We start from the raw sequence: 23275 nt of genomic DNA on the forward strand, positions 1-23275 counted from the left end.
ACTGGAAAATACGAAATTTTGTCCTACGCCCAACAGTGGACTTCGATGGGCCGGATAAATTGATGGGAAGATGTTATTAATTACTTTGACATATTGCTTAAAGACAGGTCCCGTGACGCTTTAACAGTTGAAAAGCGTCATATTTATCTAAAGGACAGCATTAAAAAGAAAATGTACTGTTCAGTGACGTCACCAAAATGGCGACCAAGTCTTTTAGCGATTGAAAGGGTTAATACCCAAAAAAAATTATTAAATAGTGATTCAAACCTACTTGCGAAGTCCCAAAGGCCTTTAAGTTTCAAAATACAAAACCAGAAATTAACCGGAAACTTTTTTCATGAAAAAAAGTCCCGTCAATCTTGGTCTGTATTTCACACAGACACGTTTCTTTTCTACGAATTCAATTCTCCTTTTATACATCACAAGGAGTGAAAAGGAATTCTATAGATTAGGATAAAAACTCCTTAAACATGTGTCCGTTAACTCAGATTGTTTGTTGATTGCAGTATGTTTTAGCCAACTGCAGTGAAAGCAAAGAAAGATTTGTATTTAATGATTTGAACATGATCTTTTTAAATAAAATATTAATTTATAAATAAAGAAATTTAAGACGAACGAAGAATTTTTTATTTTATTGGAAAAGTTATTTATGAAAAATCATAGATGTCGTTAAAGTTTTAAATTCCCAGATGGCAGCATCGTCGCGTTTTGCGACTTTCAAAATGGACTCGCGCACAAATTGACAGTTTCCCTATGAATATTAATTAAATATTAATATATTTACATTAGCTCAGTTATTCATAACCCGTAGTTACATCATTAATGATTCATTCTAAGTGAGTTTGTTGCATCTGCGGTCGCGGATTTCGTACATCCGGAAATCACGGATACGGAATTAAATACGGATGTCTTATGATCTTTTGAAAATATTCACTAGAAGTTCAAGAGTTATAGATAATATTGAGACAGTAAATATTGATAACAGATACGGATTTGTTGGTAAAGATGTGGCTTCAAAAAATACGGATTTTGTTATTAAAATTGTTTGGGAAGTTGACATCCGTTTCCGTAAATCCGCGGATTTAAAGACTGCATCAGTAACACACCCAAATTGCTATCTAGTAACAGTTTAATACATTTTAATACTAGCCACTTAAATATCACGTTTAACGATTATTACAAGTCGAAATCGATAACTTATCGATAACAATCGTTACGCTATTTAAATCGATTCACAATGACTCATAATTTAACTTTGGACAGAACTTGAAAAATCGAAACACCACACGATTCTCACATTTAAAAACATTGTAACATGTTTCACAATTCTTTGAAACAATTTTATTAAAATTTCGTTTAAGAACAATTTAGTTTATCAACACGAATTTTCTCCGAAACAATTCGTCATTAATTTTGCTGGCAATTCTCACCTTCATGTAATTCTTTGTTGAAAACACTCCGCCGAACTTTCAAATCAACAGTTTCACTTATTTTCACTGCGTTTACCCTCCCTTTCGTCACAGGGTCACAAGTACCTTAATTTCGCCGAACTACCAAGCCTTATATTTGCTGCACACACACAACAATTCGTAGTATTCTCACTAATGTCACATTCACAACCTGTCACAAGTTTTTCACTGCCTCGGTTCCGCCGAACTTTGCACGTGTTATTTCGGCGGTTGGCTGGTCGCCCACTACTAGCTCTCCTCGTTGGGCTCGCGCGTGGTCGGCGGCAGGCTCTGCGGCTGTGAGAACTGGTTCACCATCTTGGTCTGCATGATGTTTAACAAGATGTCTGAGTATTGCTCTATTAATGACATGGCGGGGTTGTTGGCGTTCGCTTCTGGAAATGAAGAATATATTTAGTTCAAATATAATTGTTTGTCGGTAGCAGCAGTGTGTAGTGACAGCTTGTGTCCAAAATAACACAAATAAAAGTAATAAGCAATTTTTTTTTCTTTATTATAAGTACTAACATACAGATCAAAATAATATTTCCCTTACAGCAATAACTATTTCTGAAACTATTTTACGATTACTCTCATATTAGGTTCTGATATACTAAAATAAGTCTTTTCCAAATCTTGCAAGTGAAAGACTCACTACCCAGTTTATCAATAAACTGAAATTTTGTTAAAATTTATATACATATATTATGTATACAATGGTTAAAAAGGTTTTTTTCAAAATAGATTTTTTTTATGTTTATATATTATTTGCTTTCTTACCTTTGGACACGAGATTCTCGAGTTTATTTCGCGTGTTGTCTACATTCAGCCGATACTCTCCGTCGGTGGAGGACAGACTGGACAGGGCTTGGTCTCCGTTCTGAGACCGGTTCACCGCCGAGCGCAGCACTTTCTGTGTCTCCAGGATCGCTGCTTCTAAACCTGCAGTTAAAAAGGCTTATGAAATAAACATAACAAATAATAATTGAAAATCATGTATTTCATAATGATAAGATAAATATGGTCGAAGAATTTTGAGTTTAATGTGAATATTTCTAGTAATCCTTATAGGGGATCTGATGTAATGTATGATTCTTGCATATTTTTTACAGAAAGACAGAGCGGAAGTTTTCTGGGCGGGTATTTTTAGGCTTACACAGTCAATATAATATCTATAAAAAAAACCAATAATATAAAGTAACTATTACTGCTATACAGACTGGTGACAGACAAGGAACAAAACCCTAAAAACTACTCAATTTGTATACTTTTATTATTTTCGTAATGATTACCCAGTAACACTCAATAGCTCAGTACTGAACACTACTCACCGCTGATATCGGCCGCCGCGTTCGGTTCCCGCTGTAAGCTGGCGTACAGCTGCACCACCTTACAAGCTGTCTTCGTCAGCTGTTCAGTGAGGGCTGAACACAGCTGAGATGAGGACACTAGAAAATAAATATTATTCCTTAATATTGATAGCTGAGTGGTATGACCGTTGGACTGCCAAGTTAAAGGAAGGTAGGTTAAAATCCCAGCACATACTTATAAGCTATTTCTTGTGTCTCATTTTAAATTCTCATTAAACTAATTCTCATAAAAATAATTCAGATTCTTCTAATATTTAGACTAGTGTTTTCATTTAAGATTTTTCAGAAAAAATATAATTTGATAACACGAAAGCCGAATGAATGAAAAATGAAAGCTTTCAATGCCTTGTTCGAACACGTTCTTGGGTGATTCTGAGGAAAAAAGTAACACAAGTCAAAGACGTCATTATCCTCACCACACTTTTAATACTGTAGATTGCTTTATTTAATATTATTTTTATTCCAGCTCGTGCAACACTACGACTATTAATAGATGACGTAAGAATTAAAATATTTAAGCACTACAGTCTCTTTAACCATTGGTAAGGATAATGGCGATCTTAGCTTGTGTTTTTTTTGAACACGGATAAACAACAATATCCCTTCCACCATAACACATATTATTATTAACAATATCTTAAATACTCTATTAATATCAAACTCACTGTTGGCTTCGGCCGGCGGTTCTGGTTTCGGTCTCTGTCGAGTGTTAGCTGTTAGTCTGGCCGTCACCTCTCTCGCTTTAGCCGATAGGTCCCTCTCGCTCCCACTGCGACCTAGGGTTACATGGAATCATGATGGTTATATGATGTTCAGAAAACCAGGATGATAAATGAATGTTGAATGTATTTTCTTTTTGAAGACGATTCCACTGTCAAGCTGTAAATACCGCTATTTCAAATGTTATTTTGACAACGGTACCACTCTCAAGTCATTTTGACAGCAGTACCACTGTTTTCATATAATATTTTGACAGCATTACTTTTCCCAAAAAATATATTTTGACAGCGTTGGGTTTGTAGTAAGATATGTCGGCATGATTATTATTACAAATTATTAGTTTACCATAGATTGTTTAAACACATATGTTGGTTATAACGTTATTCGTGAAATATGCAACAAAACAGTTATGTTACGGTGATCTCCGACAGCCAGAACTTACCAATGTCTTACAAAGTAACTGGCCACGAAATGACTGGATCGTCTAATTAATTGTATTACTGCTGTTCGGTGTTTTCACCAAACATCTTAGTTTGCAATACCGGCGTCACGCGCTGACCTAGTTTTAGTTCATGCTAACCACCTTTATTAATTATAATTTAATATTATATTCAGTACATTTTGGTATGTCGCGTTAACCAGGTGTACTCAAACATTCAATCAATATTTTATGTGAATGAATGAAATAATCAATAAATCATGGTTAACATTAACACCTCGACACCTCGCTTGTACCCCGACAACTGCTCACCCATCGAAATCGCGTCCTCACGAACGATAACTTAAACTTTTTAATTGTACTATAGATCCATCTACAGCTTACCTATCAAAATCTCGTCCTCACTGGTGTTAGCTCAACTTAACTGTTACTCCCTACTCGCTGATTCTCCTTCGACTACATATGTTCCACTGAAGAAGCCCTCGATCTTGGCGGTAACCTTGCTCTCAATAACCAAATACTTACTCACCATCAAAATCCAATCCTCACGAACGGCGGCTTAACCACTAACATACTCCAAATTGATGCTCCACCCATCATAATCTCGTCCTCATGAACGGAAGCTTAACTTAACGTTGACTCACCGATTCTCCGTTGACTGTGGTCCACTGAGGAGGCCCTCGGTCTCGGTGGGACCGGTCCCTCCCCGTTGTTCCTCTCCTCGGCCTCCGAGCTGGACTCCTCTTGCCCAGCGGTGGCCAAACTCACTGTTTGGTGTTAAAGTGTAACAGCGTGAGCGTTATTCGTTAACTAACTAATTTATATACGATTAGGTATTTTGAGTAAATATTTGCATTGTGATTTAATCTTAATAGACTAGTTTTAGACCCAAAAAGAAGTCCTTAATCATGAGCTGACATCGGCAGTTGATCGATTATGTCGGGCTATTTATTACCGAGCTGGTAATAACAGCAATCATTTAAAGAAAAGCTTAGAATAAACGTTAAAATGAAACCTAAATTATACTGTCTCGGTCTCAACAGGTTATTGAACAACGCCATCTATCGAGGTTGAACAATAACTATAACTAATTTTCGCTATAGTTTTTTGACCAACACGGGGCGATCCCGATAAAAACGCGAGAGAAAACCATTTCATCATTAATTATGACTCATCTGACTATAGAAAGGCCAACGATACGAGATAAAAAACGTTAACAAGCGGACCGTTACTGAGTTACATTGCCATAGCGAGGGATTATATTCCCTGTCCTTATCACTCGTACGCGCAGTTATGGCGTGAGTTGGTCGATGACAGCTGTTGTTATGTGTTTCGTGGTACCAGAAAGCAGTCAGTACGGCAGTTGTCAACATTTGGTCCGCCATGTTGTGAACAAGTTCCTTCATTTTTGTCAAAATCCGAACTTTATAATAGTTTATTGAAATAAAAATGTTATGAACCCCTGAAATTTCTTTTACATTATTTATCTCGTCTCGTTGGCCTTACTATTATGTTACTATAATAGTATAGTGCTATTGTTAGTTGATAATATACCTGCGCTATAGGCGTTGGCCAGCCCCCGTCGCCTGGCGGTGTTGGCGGCCGCCTTGTTCATGGACGAGATGGTGGGCCGCATGAGCCCCTGCGGCCGCGAGCTCTGCTGCCGGGACGGCTGGGGGTCCGACTCCGAGTCGCTCTGGCAGGGATATAGAGACTTGGTATAGGTCCAATGTACTCGATATGACAAATCAATTGAGGTAGAAGTTGATGGGGTTGTGTCGTGTTCTTTGTTCCGAATTTCAGTTTGAAAACTGGAAGGTTTCTTGAATTCGAGAAAAAGCAATACTCTACTTTTATGGAATTTAAAGGTGAAAGTTAATAAAGATTGGCAAAAAATTGTGCCCATTATAAAGTCGACTTGAGCATGTCTCGTTCTCGTTCGTTGATAATAAAAGGTAGTTGTAAAAAGTATGCAAAACCAAATTATACCGTCGAAATTGAGCTTAGACATTTTTTTTTTAGACTCCCGCACTAAGGAATTTAGTCCTTGTGTCGCGGGGTGTTTCACAAACATACAATTCACATGCACAAAGACACCCATACTCAGAACAAGCATTCGTGGAACACACAAATTGCTTGTCCTACGCGGCGATCGAACCCGCGGCACGTCGCGCAAAGTGGGTTTGCCATGATTACCTCAACCACTCGGCTATCCGAGCAGTCGAATTCTTTTACTATCTTTCTGACAAACACCCAGACTTTACAGAGACAATTGATTATAAGTCTATTGAAGCTTACCTGATTGAGTACTCCGACACTAGAACTCCTGGTCATGTTAGACTTGTTGTTGTAGCGCGGCGCGGGGCGAGCGAAGCCGGGGGACTTGGCTGTGCCGTTCTGAGGGGTCGAGGGTTTGGAGGCCGGCCCTGGGGGGTCAGGTGGAAGACTGATTAGGTGGAGTTCTTATAGATATAGTTAGATAATGAAAGGGTAAACAGAGAGACTAAAGCCATATCTTATATTTTGTCCGTGTTGAGAAGAATATTTTAAGGGTAAGAAAATATAGACTTTATTAAATAGTCATTGCAAATTTATTTTGATTGTTAAAAAGAACTTTGAACATAATATATGTATATTGTAAAAGGGAATGTATTTTTTTTTGTCTTACTATTAAAAATAAGGAATTATAATATTGAGGACAATTTAATCGTTTTTAGTCTAGTTTAGTGACTAGTCCTAAAAAAGGTAGCTGGGTCGGACTATGCCCAGCAGTGGGCTTCGATAGGCTTAATTTATTTATATTTGAGATTCAATTATCAAATTAATTCTACAGAAAAAAAATGTTTAAAAATTTATACATGTAAAAGAAATTTACTTTGAATAACATTTAATACTTACAGGCTAGTAAAACTAAATCTATATACATCAATACATATAAATAATATATGTTAACTATAATACATAAAAAGCAGCGTGTTAATTTTTTACAGCGTTAACGAGTACAGTTAAATTAAACTAACTAATCTACAAGTTAAAAGCATGCGATAAACATAGTGCGAATAAATTAATGAGTAAACTCTTATACAAATACATGCATATTTGTAAAGAGATTTTTGATGAATTAAAGCAATTTTAGAGTTTATTACCATTACCAAAGGGTAAACGGGACCTTATTGCAAAGGTTAAGTCTTTCCGTCTGTCACGAAGCTGTGTCTTATGAACTATGATAGTTACGAGTAGATAGTTTATTTGAAAATAAGTATTTCTTTTATTGCTATAACAACAAATGTTAAAAAAAACACAGTGAAATGAATATTTAAGAGGTTTCCATACCAATAACATCATTTTGTGGTGTATTTATGGGTTATTGGTATGGAACCCTTCGTGTGCAAGTCTAACTCGCACTTAGAATTTAGAATATAGCGAATCGAAGTAACACATCAACCCTTCAATATATTAGCTTAATCTACACGTTAGCTAACGACTTTTACAAAACTAATATTAGTATAGATAGACCAACACCATTCAACAATTACAGAAACCAATTCTAAAACCGTTAATCCCAATTTAGTAATACAGTCCAATCATCTTGGCAGGGCTTGATGTGTAGGTAACCCTTGTAAATACACAGTGACATAGCAGTCCATAAAAGTGTATTAATATTTTAACATAATTCTTGGATTAGGCTGTTATGGACCCAAATCCCACATTCCCTTCACCCAACCAACCTCGCCTCCACCAAAAACCATCTAAAATCTTCTCTAAACCGATGACCCCTACTTCCTCCACCGATTACCCATTACCCCGACATTACCGCCACCGATATCCTCTCCACCGATGACCCCGATTACTCCTTCATATATTACCTCAATATTCTCTCCACCGATGACCCTAGTCCCTGCCCAAATTAACCATTAACCCTTTGCACATTTCCCCGACATTACCGCCACCGATTACCCCTACCACCCTGTACACGTGACCCCCTGGGCCCCTCACGCACCTTGCGGGGTCCTGGGCGCGGGCAGCGGCTTGGCCGCGAGGTCCGACAGGGAGATGGCGCGGCGCATGCCCGTCCCCTCGTCCTCGCGGTCGGAGGCGGACAGGTGCGAACGGTTCGCTGCACACGATAGCTTATTGTAACATGCTGGTAGCAATCTGAATGACTTATAACTAACGCCTAGTTTTTAAAATTTATAGGGTGCTAAGAAAGGGTACTTATAGAAAAAGTAAGCCGAATCCCGTTTTTCTATTTTTCGATTCTTTAAGCTTATTGATACCCAAAGCTCAGTGAGCTTGCATGGTGATCAAGGCTTAATCCTTCCTTATATGTTAAAAGGATTGTGCTCACCAGTGGGCAGTATATGCGCTGGTATTTTAAATTAACCGTGACTTGCCCACCCTGCAATGATTTCTAACGGCTCATGCTACGGTGAAGAAACGGCGCATAAAACACTCAATAGCAGCTCGCTATATTTCCATTTAAAATATCTTTATTTGGATAAACTAATTATGTGAATACGATACTTAAATAAACTAACTCATTCAGATTGCTACGACAAAGCACAAGAAAACAAAAACAAATATTGCACAAAAATGAAAAATCTTAAAAAGTCATGCGGAAAAAAATGACGCATATGCCAAAATACATGCATGCTGAAAAAAAAACCTGAAAAATTATATAAAAAGCGATGGTTTGTGATATGTCGTGAACCGGCCGTGCGATATAAAAATATATATTATTGTATGTTCGTTTGCCTATTTAATTTTCAGGTCGAATTCACAAAATATCACATTGGGGAGAAGTAGATTTAAAATTTGGTTTATCGCTGTTCTCGATTGAAAATACCAAAAAACTATACATTTGGTTTTTATTATAACGATTCAGGATGGAGTTACTTAATATTTCCTGCAAATACTTTCAAATGTATGCACTTTCTATGTCATTTTTTGAGTATTTTCATAACAAGCCAGTAAACCAAACTCAAAATTACTACATTCCCATATATGGCAACTGAAAGGGACCAATATTTATAACGTCATGCAGTCCCAACCTTGCGCCGTCGAAAATTTCGATGGCAAAACCGGATTTTGTATCGGAACCCTTTTGGCTAAACAAGAACCCCTAGGCGAACCGTAAAACACCGGTCTTATTTTATGCGGAAAGAAACGGTTTTCCATACACAGTCTTGGGGTGGGTCCTCTGAGGATTTTTTTGAACGGTAACTTCGGTCTGCTGAAACCGTAAAACGATAGTCTTTTCGGTGAATTCGTACAACTGGAACTTGTCGTTGACGATTCGTAATTTTCACTATCTAAATGAACATCTGTTTTCGGTATCACCATTTCGTTATATACTCTTTGCTTTAAACTTTTCGGTGGGTTATTCATTTCTAAGACAGCGTTATTTAGTTTTACGTCTTGTGTTCCTTCGCTGGGTTCCATATTTCCTGCTTCGTTCGCTGTTTCCATGGCTACGGTGACAAGGCCTCCGATTTGATCTGAGTCTAGAATGTCAGGTAGAGATAGATTCCGTTTTATTTCTTTAGTGTCTGATGCAGTGTCGGTGTCCGTGTCAGCTTCTTCAAGGGTTAAAGAGGCAAAGTTATGGACGGTCGTGGATTGCTTTGTGGCTAACTTCTCGAACTTTCTAGAAAGTACTTTGACAACACCTTTCCCGTCATTTATATTTGCTTTTAAAGGTCTCATTCGCCATTCTTTAAGTATCTTCTCTTGGAGAATTCTTTTTTCCTCCATTTCCACTAATTTATTGATGATTTCTATTTTCCTTTCGATGTTTTTGTATTTTTTTATTTCGTCGCTCATTTCTGGGGCTATATTTTCTTTAGTGTCCCCCTGTCTGCTATGACAAGGCTTATTAAGGTCGTTCCTAGCTAGTTTTAGATTGAGGTTATCTTTAGCAGACTTAGCATATAACTTATTGTCTTGTTCTGCGTAATAGTCTAAGGAATCTTTGGCGAAGTCATTGGCATCGACGTCTAAAGAATCCATGCTGACTTGTTTCATTCTTTCAAGTCTCTGTAACGCGTATACTTCAAGACTATCCATTTGTATTTCCGACTTGTTCTCGTTAACATCTTTTTCTTTGACGAAAACATCGAAATGTTTCTCGGTTGCGTCTGTTTCGAAGTTTGAGTTGGCGTCATCTGGTTTCTTATTAGCTAAGTAGTTCTTGTTGTGCAGTCCGTCTAGTTTGGCTTTGTATTGTGAAGATATGGATGATGTGAGTCCAGCCTTCTCTATGCCTGCTTTTAATCTGTTATTCATTTTGACAGAGGACGTTCTTTTGATTGGTTTCGGAGGTTTGTGTGGGACAAACTCCATGGTTATTTTAGTGTTATTGTTCTTCTGTCCGGAGCCTCGTTCTAGGCTTTTCGTCGTGTTGTTATATTTGCTGTTCGCTTTGTCTTTGTTTAACTGATTCTTGCTAACTTTCGTTTGCGTATTCTTTCTTATTTGTTCCTCGAATTTCTCCAAATTCTTTTGGACATGTGAGTTACGTTTCTCCATGAGATTTTTCAGTGGGTTCGGTTTCGAAGCCGGCTCTAAAACGACTTCAAAGCTACAGCTCTTAGACTTGACCATAGCATTCTGTTCACATCCCTCCATCTCGCTCTTATATTTATCTGAGAATTTCGGCTGGAGTGACTTGCTGGTGTTGCCCATGTAGTCAGTTTTAGTTAACCGCGGTATTTCGTCTGTCGGTTTCTTTTCCTTACTGTATTGCTGTATATTATTTCCGTCGAAATAATAGGCAATGTTTTTAGCCGGCGGCGGTTGCTTCGTCGAGGAGTCGTAAAGACTTCTCGACCTGGTCACAGTTTTGTGTCCATCCATGGGTACCTCGAACCCGCACACTTTATTGATAGGCGGTTTTTGAGCCACAGCGGTGTTAATTTTACTTTCTCTATAGTTAGGACTGCAGGCTTCGCCTACATAGTTATTGTACATATGCCCGAAGTAAGCGTTATTTGGACTGGAACCGTAGCTTTTCGAAGTATTATCAAATTCGTAACAGCTTTTGCTATTTCTTGGCATATTGACGTTTTTGGGTTTCTTAGGTTTAGTGCCTTCAAATAACATCTCTAGAGGGGCACTCTTAGTACACTCAGAGTCATCAGAGAGAACGCTTTCTAACGAATTACAGTTAGTCCTGCACAGTTGATTATCGTTTTCCAAAAACTCGTCAGACAAGACAGATTCTTGGCTGCAGCTATTCTTCATATATTTCTTTTGGTTTAAAAAGAAACTGGCGGAGCTGTGTCTGTGGTTGTCTAGATATTCGGCGTCGTTCAAATTTTCGAAGGAACAATTTTGTGAATCGTTCAAATTGTACCGACTATCGAACTTGGCTTGTTGGAAAGCTACCTCATTGCCGTATTTCAGGAATATTTCATTAGAAATACTAGAGCAATTAGAATTATCACTTAGAACCGACTCATTTGATCTTGTAACACATCGCTTAGTCAAGACACTTTGACATCTGTAGATACTAGTGTTGTACTTCAAAGAATCTTCTACGATATCGTCTAAATTGGAAGGCATGTTCCTAGGTAGAGTTGAGCTCTTCTGATTGGCTATATACGCAGGTTTAGCAGGAACCACTGGCTTCTCACTGCCATATATCTCGTAATTCGAGACACTTCGCTTCGGCAAGCTTTTTGTATGTTTTTTACATACTTTCTTTGAATATAATTTGTTTTTACAGCTCGCGTCTTGACTCAGACTGCAGTCTTCGAGTGAATCTGAAGAAAAGTTACCATCCTCCTTTTCTTTAGTCGGTTTAAGATCTAAATCGTCGTTTATATCGTACTCGTCTAGATCACCGTACTTTTTGGTGATTTCTGCGATCATTTTCTCTGTATCCGATTTTATGGTATCAACTATACTTTTGCCATTGTCCTTCAAGTTTCTGTTTTCAAGGCCGACGAAAAAGCTTAAAGAATTTCGTTTTTTAGGGTCCAAGGAGTTGGTGTCAGATTTCTGTGGATTCTGATTGGCTTTGTCAGCCCATTTGCACTCTTCCGAGACTGGGGAAACTGGACAAGACTTGTAATTTTTGAAGATACTTCGAGAAGGCTTATTCGATTTCACGACCGGTTTCTCCTCATTTTTATTCAAATTTAAGTGGAAGTTCCTCGGTTTTGGTTCTTTCTCGGGGAACAGTCTATTGAAGACCTTGCTTTGGACTGGTTTGCCCATATCTACAGTGAAGGCAAGGGGTTGTTTTTGTGGTAACTGCTCCTTGAATACCAGAGGTTTGGTATCGAATGGAGTGTAATGAATATTCTTTCGATCGTTTTGCGTTGTTTGTATGTTTGCATGCGGCGGGACGTAGGGTGCTAGGTTTTCTAGATAATCCGGGATTATCTTATGGTTTAGGTTCGCTGGTATCGCATAAGGGTTCTTGTTCCTATAGTCTAGGTAAGGGTTCAGACTGTCGAAATAGTTGGAATTTAAACTGTCCAGGGTCTCTTCAGGACACGGGTTAATTCCTGAGTCAGCGTTGGGGAGAAATTTTTGGATATCTGTTAGTATATAGCGATGATTTTGTTACTCGTAAACGTATTAAGGAATTTGCACCCTAGTGCTGTAACTTTAAGACACATTTTACTTTAAGAATGTCAATCTTAAAATGATTTGGCTTTTATAAATAATTTTCATCTTTAATAATTCAACGATTATAGACTTTGTCACGTTACAGATAAGGTCTAATTCAAAATAAGCTTCTCTTAATACGTTTATAAGTAAGATATAAATGAGATCACACATTATTAATATCAAACAGTTTTTGTACAGTCAAAGTTATCTTTTTTTTAAAAAGGTCATGTGAGATTTACTAGTTGTAAGACATAAAAACATTTAAAAAATCTCAGAAAGTTTGCCGCTTGAGCAATGCTCGGTTGTTCTGTATAAAAGAAAATGTGTTACGGGCACATAAAAATATACTTTTTTTAAGTGATACACTGTCATAGTGACGTCGATAAATGCAAATGATTCCTTTGACTGTACATCATATTCAACCACAAAGTTAAGCAACTCACCGTAAGTTCTAGAATTGGATGGGATAGCCATGGAGACGGGTCTGCCTCGCCTCGTGTTGTCCTTCTCCGGTATGTAGGAGAGGTCCGTAGTCGACTGACTGGACTTGAGGTTGGAGCGGTACGCCACCTGAGGAAATTATTTTAATTGCCTCTTTGTAATTATTTTTCACAATATTGGTAACCATACTCCTCCGAAATGGCTTAATCGATTTAATATATTTTTATATGTATATTTAGTATGTCTAAAAGTTGGCTGGATTCCCGAAAAAATATATTTTTCATGCCATTAAAAGTTAATGGTTAGGCACCCTTAATTTCTTCAATCATGTATACCATTTTTCACTTAAAAAAAACCTAAAAATCTTTTATATGGAAAAACAATGTTTGCCAGATCAGCTAGTTTATCTATCTCACTGTGTCCCACTGCTGAGCTTACCCCAAATCTTTCCACAAATCGCTCTCCAGAGTCACTTGAAACCAGTCCACGTAGAATCTATTCAGAGTATCCAGCTACTTCATGGGAAGAGCCCCGGTCCTTTTAGAGTGGAGCCCGGGAACACAGGTCCAACATGCACAAGCCTCGTAGGGAACTACCACCAAAGCTACCACTTCCACAAAAGGCCAGTCCAAAGAAACACCGTGCATTGGTTTATGCGTTTCTATTCTCACTTAAATTTGGACTTCAAAACAGACTATGACCCTTGAGTTTGTCACCACTCCAGTCAGATAGAAAATGTCGACTCCAGCGTTCTCAAAAAAAAGATGACTTGTAAAAGTGATGATATATCCTACTTACAGAATAAATGATTTTATTCGACTTAGTAAACACTTACGCTCTCGAGCTGTTTCCTGGTCTCGAGTATCCGCCTGTTGAGCTCCTCGCGGCGGCGCGCGGCGTCGGGCTCGGGGGCGCGCGGCGCGGCGCGGGGCGCGGCGCGGGGGCGCGGCGGGGGCGCGGGGGCGCGCGACAGGTGCAGCGCCGACAGGGACGTGTTGCCTGGTGGGGCAGGGATACAGTTAGTCAGCCTTACAATATTAACCGATGTTTGCATAAAGCCTGACTACCGGATTGTCAAACCGAATCACTCTAAATCAATTTATTTCTTCTTTTGTTGCTTGCCGTCATCATATTGTCAGTAATCCTTAGGGATCAAGGTCTCAACCCCGCAGTGTCCCGCACGGAGAGCTTTTTGTGCAGCGGATATGCGCTAATGTGTCTCGTAAAGAAAGCTTGTAAGAAAATTTTGTTAAAAAACACAAGCACTAAGGAATTGAAGCCTAGTGTCATGCGACGTTTCACAAACATTCCAGTCACATACACCAAGTTTTAGAACACGCAGCTCTGCATTATAATATGGTATATTGGCTGCATGGCTTGCAACAGCTGGATGCCAGCAGCCGAACATAAATTTCAATGGCGTGCAATTTGGGAGGCCCATGTCCAGCATTGACTAGGGCTGATGATAATGATGCTATCGGTATACTGACCGGCAGTAAGCGTGGCGTCCATCTCGGCCCCGCTGAGGCTGTCGAAGGCCGACTTGATGTACTTCTCCCGGCGGCCGGCCGTGTCCAGGGAGTCGCACGACCCGGACAGGGGGTTGCGTTCCGTGTTGTCGCCGGAGGGGGTGGACACCTGTGGTGGAGAATAGGACTTTAATAGAGGAGTATTTGTATTTCGAATTTGAGGAGTACATTGAACATGAGTTGGAGAGTAAAGTTGCATTTCACTTAATCAAGCGAGCAATGGTTGAACTAATTAATATATCTAGACTAACCCACTGTCTTCTACACCCCCCCCCCCCAATACCTTGCCATCATAATTTCAACTATCAGGGTTGATTAGCCCCCATCTGACGGTCTACTTATTCATCATCTAAGCACAGCATTATTTACTTTTTTACCAGTAAACAACCACAATTTATTTCGCCGATTCATTCACCCACTTACTATCTGGGTCTATTCAGTAAACTAGATAACTGCCAGCCTCTTATTATCTTCCTCTAACAGTAGCTAGTAAGCTACTACAGTAAGCCAGTCTCCTGCCCGGCGCTTGCCTACTCTCCCCCCCCCCCTCACCTCGTCATCATCCGAGTCCTGCGGCGTCCCGGCCAGCTTGGCGTGCGGCGGCGGCAGCTCGAGGCGCGCCTCTCCCGCCCAGCGCTTGGAGCGGCGGACAGACTCACGCAGCTCATCAGCGTCCATGGCGTTCACCATGAACTCTCTAACGTGAAAAGAAACATCATATTATTATACCCAGTGCCGTATTATCCATAAATAGGCCTCTCTTTTTGGGCTTGGCGTTTTTCGTCCAGCTTTCGTCTAGCTTTTTCGTGAAAAGGGCTTATTGGTCCTTTTCGTTATGAAAATATTATTGAAATACGTAGGAAAACGTTTCCGACAAATAAAATTAAAAACCGCGAAAAAATATTCAATTTTCATGAAAAGACCGATGAAAAATCCCAACGCAGAGGGCTCTGGTCATCAGTTCTCTAGTACAATACAAGCTTCCCTTAACCTGAAACTAGATGGCGTAGCATAAAAGATTCTCAACATTATATAACCTCCCTCCCAACTTACCCCGGCGTGTCGTCATCATTGTTCCCTGGGTAGTACGTCGGCCTGTTCCCGCGCTCGGACGAGGACGTCCTCTCGCCATCCGATATGTCCTCGATGTCACCGTCGTGTTCCGTCGACTCTTGGTCCTAGGTGCAAAATGGCGGAATTAGAAAATAATTTTACATAGAACAATATAAAACAAAGCGTTTCGTGTAGGTAGAAGCCATAACCATTTCGAAAACTATTGTTTATTAAAATGAAAAACATCTAATTATCTGTCAAATAGATTTTCAAAAAATATTGCATTCGTATATTTTATTTTGCCAGCTTAAACATAAATTGATGTTTTTTGAGTTAAAATTGCGTGTGACGTCACTTATCAGTACATTGTTTACTTGACAAGTGACGTTACTAGTCAGTACGACACACTGTCGTACGGTTGACCATTTTTTATCGGATATATATTCCCAGATTTTTTTCTTTGAGAAAAAAGAAAATATTTTTTGATAATCTATCTGACAGACTTATATGATTTTTGACAAATATCTCATTATCACCCAGACCACTACCACAGTTGAGACCAAATAACCTTGAAACAACTAAACATATTCTGATCTTATCTCAAAAATTAATTAGCCTAAACTTAAAATAAAATAAATTATTGGTATTATTTTATGTAGTTTATACAAATGTCCCCAAAACAGCCCATTGACTAATATTATAAGATTTAAACATATGAGATATGACTAATAGCAATAGGTATTCGAGAGAGGTACTTGAATGTCGCCGTTATCTAAGAGCGACAAGGGCTCAATCTCTCACATACAACTTATAGACTACACAAGCAAAGAAAAATATACAAGAATATTAATCACAAGCAAAATAAAAATGCAAAATAAAACAGCACCTCATATTTAAAACTGCCGAGCGACGAGTCGTCGGTATGGTGTCGCGTCCGCGTCTCAGTCGCGTGACTTTTCGACAAATTAATCGTTACCTAACGTCAAACAGAACAACGTAAATAAAAGTGCAGGACATTGAATGTGGGTATAAATTCATAATTATGCAATCATTAGAGTATTGTAGAATTATCGAAAGGAAAGGAAAAAAACTACCTTTTTCAGACGTAAAAGGGGTAGGAAAAAATGCAAAATGACTTTTTTAATTGGATGATATTGAATAAAAATTGTCATCATTATTGTATTGCATAATTATTCAGAAAATAAAAACAAAAAATACAAATTAATGATTCCATCAGTTTGTACTATTTTTTGTCCTGACTCGGAATGATAACTACTTAATCTGTGTTTGCCTAATATTATATTATGGTATGCTCGGAAACTACAGTAATTTCTGTTTACTAATAGAAAGCTACGTTATTTGCGAGTGCCATATGCTAATATTTTAACCCGAATAATAGATCATAGCGAAGTAGGCACGAATCAGCTAGTTTAAAACTTTCTACCTATAATTGACGAAATAATAACTGATGGAATCATAAGAGAATAACAGGGCTATTCAAATATATCTAGACCAGTAGACTAGAAAAATGAAATGACAGACTAACATACAAATGACATAGATTCAAATAACCCTGTTCAAAAAGTAATGAGCAACATACATAGCACATACAAGGCAAAACATTTACATACACCGTGACAAACGTAGCAAGAACGACGCTTGGCAAACGCACAACGAAATGTAGCACTTAACTCTCATGCTGTCTTCGTCATTTTCAAGTAAAATGTAGAGACGGATAAACATTTGAGAACTCTTTTTTATAGAACTATCGTGACACTGATTTATTTATCGGGGTTGCCCGACTAGTTTCGGACACAACCGGAGTCCTTAATCATGAACTGCCGCGGCGGGGTCCGAAACTATTAGGGCTCTCCCGCGTGAGTAAACCGTTGCATCATTTAATAATTTAAGAACTACATTTAGCTAGGTATCGTTCTTGCTTACGGGTTGTAGAATATAGTGCACAAGCAAAACCACTTAATAATAAACATAACATGCAAACAAGCAAGCAAGCTAACGAAAAACTGATAAAAAGTTTTGTTAATAGAACATTTTTAGATTAAATCCCATGCACTTGCAGGAATTATAAAATAGAGGTTTTTATAAGATAATATTTTTTAACAACAAAAACTTACAACCGTCTTGTAATAAAAAACTGCTGAGCCGAACTTGATAATATTTTATGGGAGCAAATGACAGATTATGCAATAGTCAACAATTGAAGATCTATATTAAATCTGTAGCTTTGAGTAAGAATAATCACAATTCTGAAAGAGTTGGACTAATAATAATATGGGGTTTGGACTATTTTAGAGTGATAAAGAGAAAAGTGTTTGCAAACAAACGTGTGAACAGTCAGACAAACGTAAGGCTGATGTTTTTTGCTTTGCATTCAAGACAAATGCACACTTTGCAATAGAACAAGACAAAATACAATTTGGTGCCAAAATCTATTAAAATCGAATCAAATAGCAGATTACTTTAAACTTTAATTAAGTTCTTGTAAAGGTCTTCATACTCTATATACCAATTGTATACAGAAAAAATGAAAATGCATTTATAAAAAAAATGTACTCAAAATTTACACTTCTTTTAATTTAGATGTATTCATAATAAGTTTTAATGTAAGCATTACACTGGAAAAATCTTCAAAAAACATGCAGTGTTTTTGTACTAATTCTTTATCATACACAAAAACACATGCACAGGCTTGTATGAACCTTAATAAAACATTACAGGATAATATAAGGCACTCATATTTTTTTCTCTAGTAATGATGTTTATCGTGCACGAAAACATACGAAGACAGCTTTGGACAAAACACAAGCGATGACAAAAACAAAAATCAAAAATGCAAATAAAAAGAAAAAAAAACAATATTGAAACCTTCTCAACCCTGGGCGATATTGTCAGTATATCGTATGTCTTTCTCATGGTCGCGTCGAAGTTCCTGAACAAGGCTTCGACGCGCGGCAGTTGAGACAGATTCAGCGATTTCGGTCTCTATTGGCAACCAACCACCAATTCGTTGTGGTTTATTGGTCTTTATTTATACCCATTTTTTTTTTAAATTGGTCACTTCTTTTCAACGGCCACACAACGCACAGACACCACTCAGTGTTATACTTATATCAAAGAGTCAAAAAATAAAGGCAACGTGTAAGCTTAAGTGCTTTTAACCTTTCTAACACTTTACTGATGCGATAAAATAAAATAAAACCGTATTCAATATTTTTTGGAAATCCGTCTGACGGTCTTAACAGATTTATATTATTAGATTTAGTGAAATACCCCATTCTGTCAACTATCTGAGGTGTACGAAGCGGGGTACAGCATTCTGATTGGAGCTGTCAAGGTCAACGTTAACGCGGAAGTGTTTCCTCACGGTACTAATACGAGACTAATTAGAAATAGTTGAGTGACGAGCGACCTGTGTGAGAGTTGTGAGTGTGGTGTGGAGACAGACATCGGGCGAGGGGTGCGAGGGGTCTAGGGGTTGTGTGGACGTTGCCTATAGTATAGGCTCTTTTTACTCTTTGAGTGACTGCAGGACTGGTGCTTTCCCATTTATTTCAAACTGTTCATAAGAAATCAAACCATAGACAGGAGTCGAACCTATGACTGAGGCTAAGAGCACAGAACAAAATTGGGTAATGGGTAAAAACAAATTATCTTGCAAAAAAAAATCTACAAGATATAGAAAACCACCCAGTAAATTAAATAGTTAGAAGGGTAAAAGAAAACCAATAAACCAAACAAAAAATATAAAAATAAAACGTTAAAAAAAAGAAAATAAAAAAAATATTGCAAAATATAATGAAGTGTATAAATAAATATATGTGCAAAAAAAATAACCCACTACGGTGCAACAATTAGAACATTGAAAATTCGTTTAAAACTAATATCATCTCTTTCACACAAATGTGAGACAACTACAAGTGAGAGTAGGATAGATACATATATTTTAGATCCATAGTGTTAAGTTTAGGTTTTAGAAGTTAATAAAAATCTTTCTTATCGTATGGTTGATTTTCAACCTGGTCCAAGTTAAAACTGCCCTAACTAAAAAGATCTCAGCCAGTCTTGCTGTTGGGTTTTGATCTGAAGTAGCCTTTTAGTTTAAAATCTAGCTAAATAGTCTATAGACAAAATCTATTTATGATTTGGGTGGCTGGTCTAATGGTGAGACTACAAGCCTCCACATAAATAAAGTATAAAAAACCTACCATGCCTAAACTCCTTCAACATATTTAACTGCGGTAAGTGCCGCACTTTTTCAGTTATATTTCCTTTTTAGGACTCAATAAACAAACTGTAAACACACAGAATCCTAGATTCGATATTTCATCTGTCCGATTGGATGTAGAGGACAACTTATTAAAAAAAAACCATTATTAAAATTAGGCTACGCGGCAGCACATTTTGTTAACGTGAAAATACAATAGTCTTCACCCCGTATCGCCCACTCTTCATCGCTTCCTAAGTATTTAGCTGTGGAGAGAAACGGGACAAACTCCACTGTATGTCTAAATGTTTTAACCACTTTACAATTAAAATTAAACCTTCATTATACTTTGCAAGTTAACGGTTAACATTTAACTACACGTTAACACAGTCACCATCACCGCACCGACAACCGGATGAGTGATCACATAAACAATGTTAATTATATACACACTGAGCATTTGACCGACTACAAAAAAGGAGGACATGTTACAATCTTTTATTTCTTCATGGGAATTGTTTTTAAAATTGGTTTTGGCCGCCATAAACAAAAAAAAACAGATACTGTAATATAATAATTTTGACGGCACACAAAAATATTTTAACCAAACCTTTATTAAATACTCAGTGTGTACAACACAAACAACCAGTATCTTCGAGAAATGATTAAACAAATTAGTATAAATCACCACTATAACCAAAAAAAAAAACTACAATCGAACTAAAGTTACAATCGTATAACAATTCAACTAAACACTTTGTGAATGACAGCTGTCAAGAGTGACAGCTGTCATTAACTTTTCGAAGTGGTTTGTTGTTATTTCGACTTCTTACATTTCTCTACAGACACTTCCACCATTCAATGCTTGTTTAGACGATGCGAGAACTAACGCTGACGAATCACTCAAATGTATTGAACTGACAAGTCTAAATCACGTCACTTGTCGAAGAGGAATGTCATACATTAGACTGGATGAATAACCGAATGGTATAAGGTTACCATTTCAAAACCATCCTGTGTGTGTCGCGGGATCGATTCCTGCATATCACAACCGTCTTTGTGACGAAATGCCTTAGTATGGGTGTCACTAATTTAAAAGAAAAAACGTGTGGCGCCTTGCGACGCTCGGCTGCCTTAATAACACACTAATCTTAATAGGATAATTCAATATTTGTAATGCCAACTACGGCCGTAACGTGAGAGAAAGGTAAGCCTAACAAAAATGGCGCCGCAAAACGTCACGTTATCAAACAGCTTACCTACCCACAAAAACTCATCGTAAAAACAAGAAAAAAACATATAAAATTGATTTTCCTCTTCATCGGTCTATATAATCTCGCATCATCTAAACACCGTTAATACTTCTAGAACAACTATCTTCTCTCTCTAGTGTACGCACCTGCTTGCCGCTGTTCTGTTCTTTCCGTTTCTCAATGTATCTGGTGTCAGTGCCACTGTCCAGGGAGCTGTCTTTGGACCCGTCCGAGTCGGCGCGTTTCTCTATAAATTAGAGATTAGTTGATGTTTGTTTTACTAAAGTATATTGTTCATTTAATCATTCATCAATTATATCTTGCACAATATTGTGTAAGATTAGCTAGCCTAGGCTAGCCTATCTATCCATTGTATGAAGCACCTTTTGACAGGTAATAAAATAACGTCGGAAACTTTCAGCCCAAAATGTTGTTCTTTGTCTGGCCAACAACGTAGTGTTGGTGATTCTTTGGTTAATATTACGGCGTGTCAAAAGGTTCTTCATATGCCGGTTGTCCCCCGCACTGACCGGTGTTGGTGTTGATCCTGGCGGCCCACTTGCCGCGCGCGGGCGGCTCGGGGGCGGGCGGCTCCCCGCCCAGCGCGGAGTCGCCCAGGCTCTTCTTGGCCCACGTCGGGAGGCGGCCGATGCGGAGGCTGGGGATACAGGTGGCATGTTACATGGTGGAACGGTACGTAAGGGTGGAAGCGTATGGGACAAAACATAATGTGAAAGTGGCAAAAAATGATTGAGTGAAATCAGGAAATTGAAAAGTACAAAAAGCAAAAGACAGAGCAAAAAGAAAGGGTACACGACATATTACGAGGTTTTTCTCCGCGCAAGAAAAACATTTGTGTGATCCACGAATGTTTGTTCTGAGTCTGGGTGTCTTTGTGCATGTGACTTGTGCAAATGTTTGCGAAACCCCTCGCGATACAAGAATTCAATTCCTTATGTAAGAAAGGTAGTAAAAGTTAGTGCAACAAGTAACGATACAAAACACGATATGTTCTCATATCTAAAGGGGTCTAATCTAATAGGGTATATAGGTGGCAGTAAGGTCAAAAGGTGAAGGGCTACAAAGGCTGTACAGTATGCGACTCACGTATAGTCTGGCACTACGGGGGTACTGAACTTGTTGTCGTCGAAGGGCAGCTCTCGCGGCGGCGAGCCCAGGTGCGAGTCGCTCTCACTGTCCAGACCCGACATGCCGTTACTCGACGGGACTTTCCTGGAACATGGAGATACAGACTGTAATCCTACTGCTGGGCAAAGGCGACATAGAGAAGGTTTGGGCATTGATCACTACGTTAGCTCAGCGTAGTTTTTTGTTTATATTTTAAAATACGTTTGTATTTAAGTCAAAAGGGTTCAAATTTAGTGAGAGTGTTGAAATGTGAAAATATTGAATCCTAGTTTACCGATTCAATTTATGAAGAGTAGATCTCTAGTTCTTATTTTTTACAGTCGAAAGTTACCACATACATATGCAGTTTTCTATTCAAATACGATGATAGGATCATCTAGGCTGGGGGGATTCGAACCCTTGTCCGGCGGTTTAGACCGGATCCTTCCTCCAACGCGCTATTAATGATGTGTTGTGTACGTGTGTACTGACTTCCCCTGTCGTATGGCCTGCTGCGCGAGGCGGGCCCGCATGGTGACCACCATGTCGTGCGGCACGCGCCACACGAACACGCAGCCGTCGCCCGACGCCGACACCAGGTGCTGGCAGTCCGGGGTGAACCTGAGGGGGGATGTTACATTTCATTATTTCATACGCAGAAAGCACTTTTTTAAAATAAAATTTCTTTAGGCGCGCCAAAAAAAATACATGGGAAGGCAGTATGGCGTCACGTTTTTTTAAATATTTCCATTCGGTTTTCATATATTTTTGATTTTGTCAATAGTTAGTTTACAAATTAGAGATAAAAATTATTAAAAAAATTGAAATGAAATGAAATGAAATCATTTATTCTGTAAGTAGGATATATCATCACTTTTACATGTCTTCTTTTTTTTTTTTGAGAACGCTGGAGTCGACATTTCCTATCTGACTACCCTGAGAAGAAATGTCGAAACAAACTCAAGGGGTCACAGTCTCTTTTAAAGTCCAGACAATTTCAATGCGAATAGATATGTATAAACCAATGCACGGTATTTTTTTGGACTGGCC

The 23275-nt window shown here is 38.4% G+C and overlaps 1 protein-coding gene across 1 annotated transcript in view; it reads right to left on the reverse strand.

The window, feature by feature from the left end:
- Positions 1–609: 609 nt before the first annotated feature.
- LOC113502505 (mitogen-activated protein kinase-binding protein 1) overlaps positions 610–23275 on the reverse strand; it is a 119577-nt gene continuing 96911 nt past the window's right edge. The window contains exons 18-36 of the mRNA XM_026884103.1: positions 22718–22846; positions 22205–22330; positions 21628–21755; positions 21244–21344; positions 18506–18622; positions 16506–16595; positions 15620–15744; positions 15119–15263; positions 14528–14675; positions 13873–14036; positions 13040–13166; positions 7978–8094; positions 6276–6403; positions 5532–5673; positions 4622–4744; positions 3484–3594; positions 2780–2896; positions 2229–2390; positions 610–1843 (exon numbers count right to left, since the gene is read on the reverse strand). Of these exons, the coding sequence (XP_026739904.1) occupies positions 1698–1843; positions 2229–2390; positions 2780–2896; positions 3484–3594; positions 4622–4744; positions 5532–5673; positions 6276–6403; positions 7978–8094; positions 13040–13166; positions 13873–14036; positions 14528–14675; positions 15119–15263; positions 15620–15744; positions 16506–16595; positions 18506–18622; positions 21244–21344; positions 21628–21755; positions 22205–22330; positions 22718–22846 (2446 nt within the window). The 3' untranslated portion in view covers positions 610–1697. The remainder of the gene's footprint in view (positions 1844–2228; positions 2391–2779; positions 2897–3483; positions 3595–4621; positions 4745–5531; positions 5674–6275; positions 6404–7977; positions 8095–13039; positions 13167–13872; positions 14037–14527; positions 14676–15118; positions 15264–15619; positions 15745–16505; positions 16596–18505; positions 18623–21243; positions 21345–21627; positions 21756–22204; positions 22331–22717; positions 22847–23275) is intronic.

The sequence above is a fragment of the Trichoplusia ni genome, chromosome 17, assembly GCF_003590095.1.
Source record: "Trichoplusia ni isolate ovarian cell line Hi5 chromosome 17, tn1, whole genome shotgun sequence".
Classification (NCBI taxonomy): domain Eukaryota; kingdom Metazoa; phylum Arthropoda; class Insecta; order Lepidoptera; family Noctuidae; genus Trichoplusia; species Trichoplusia ni.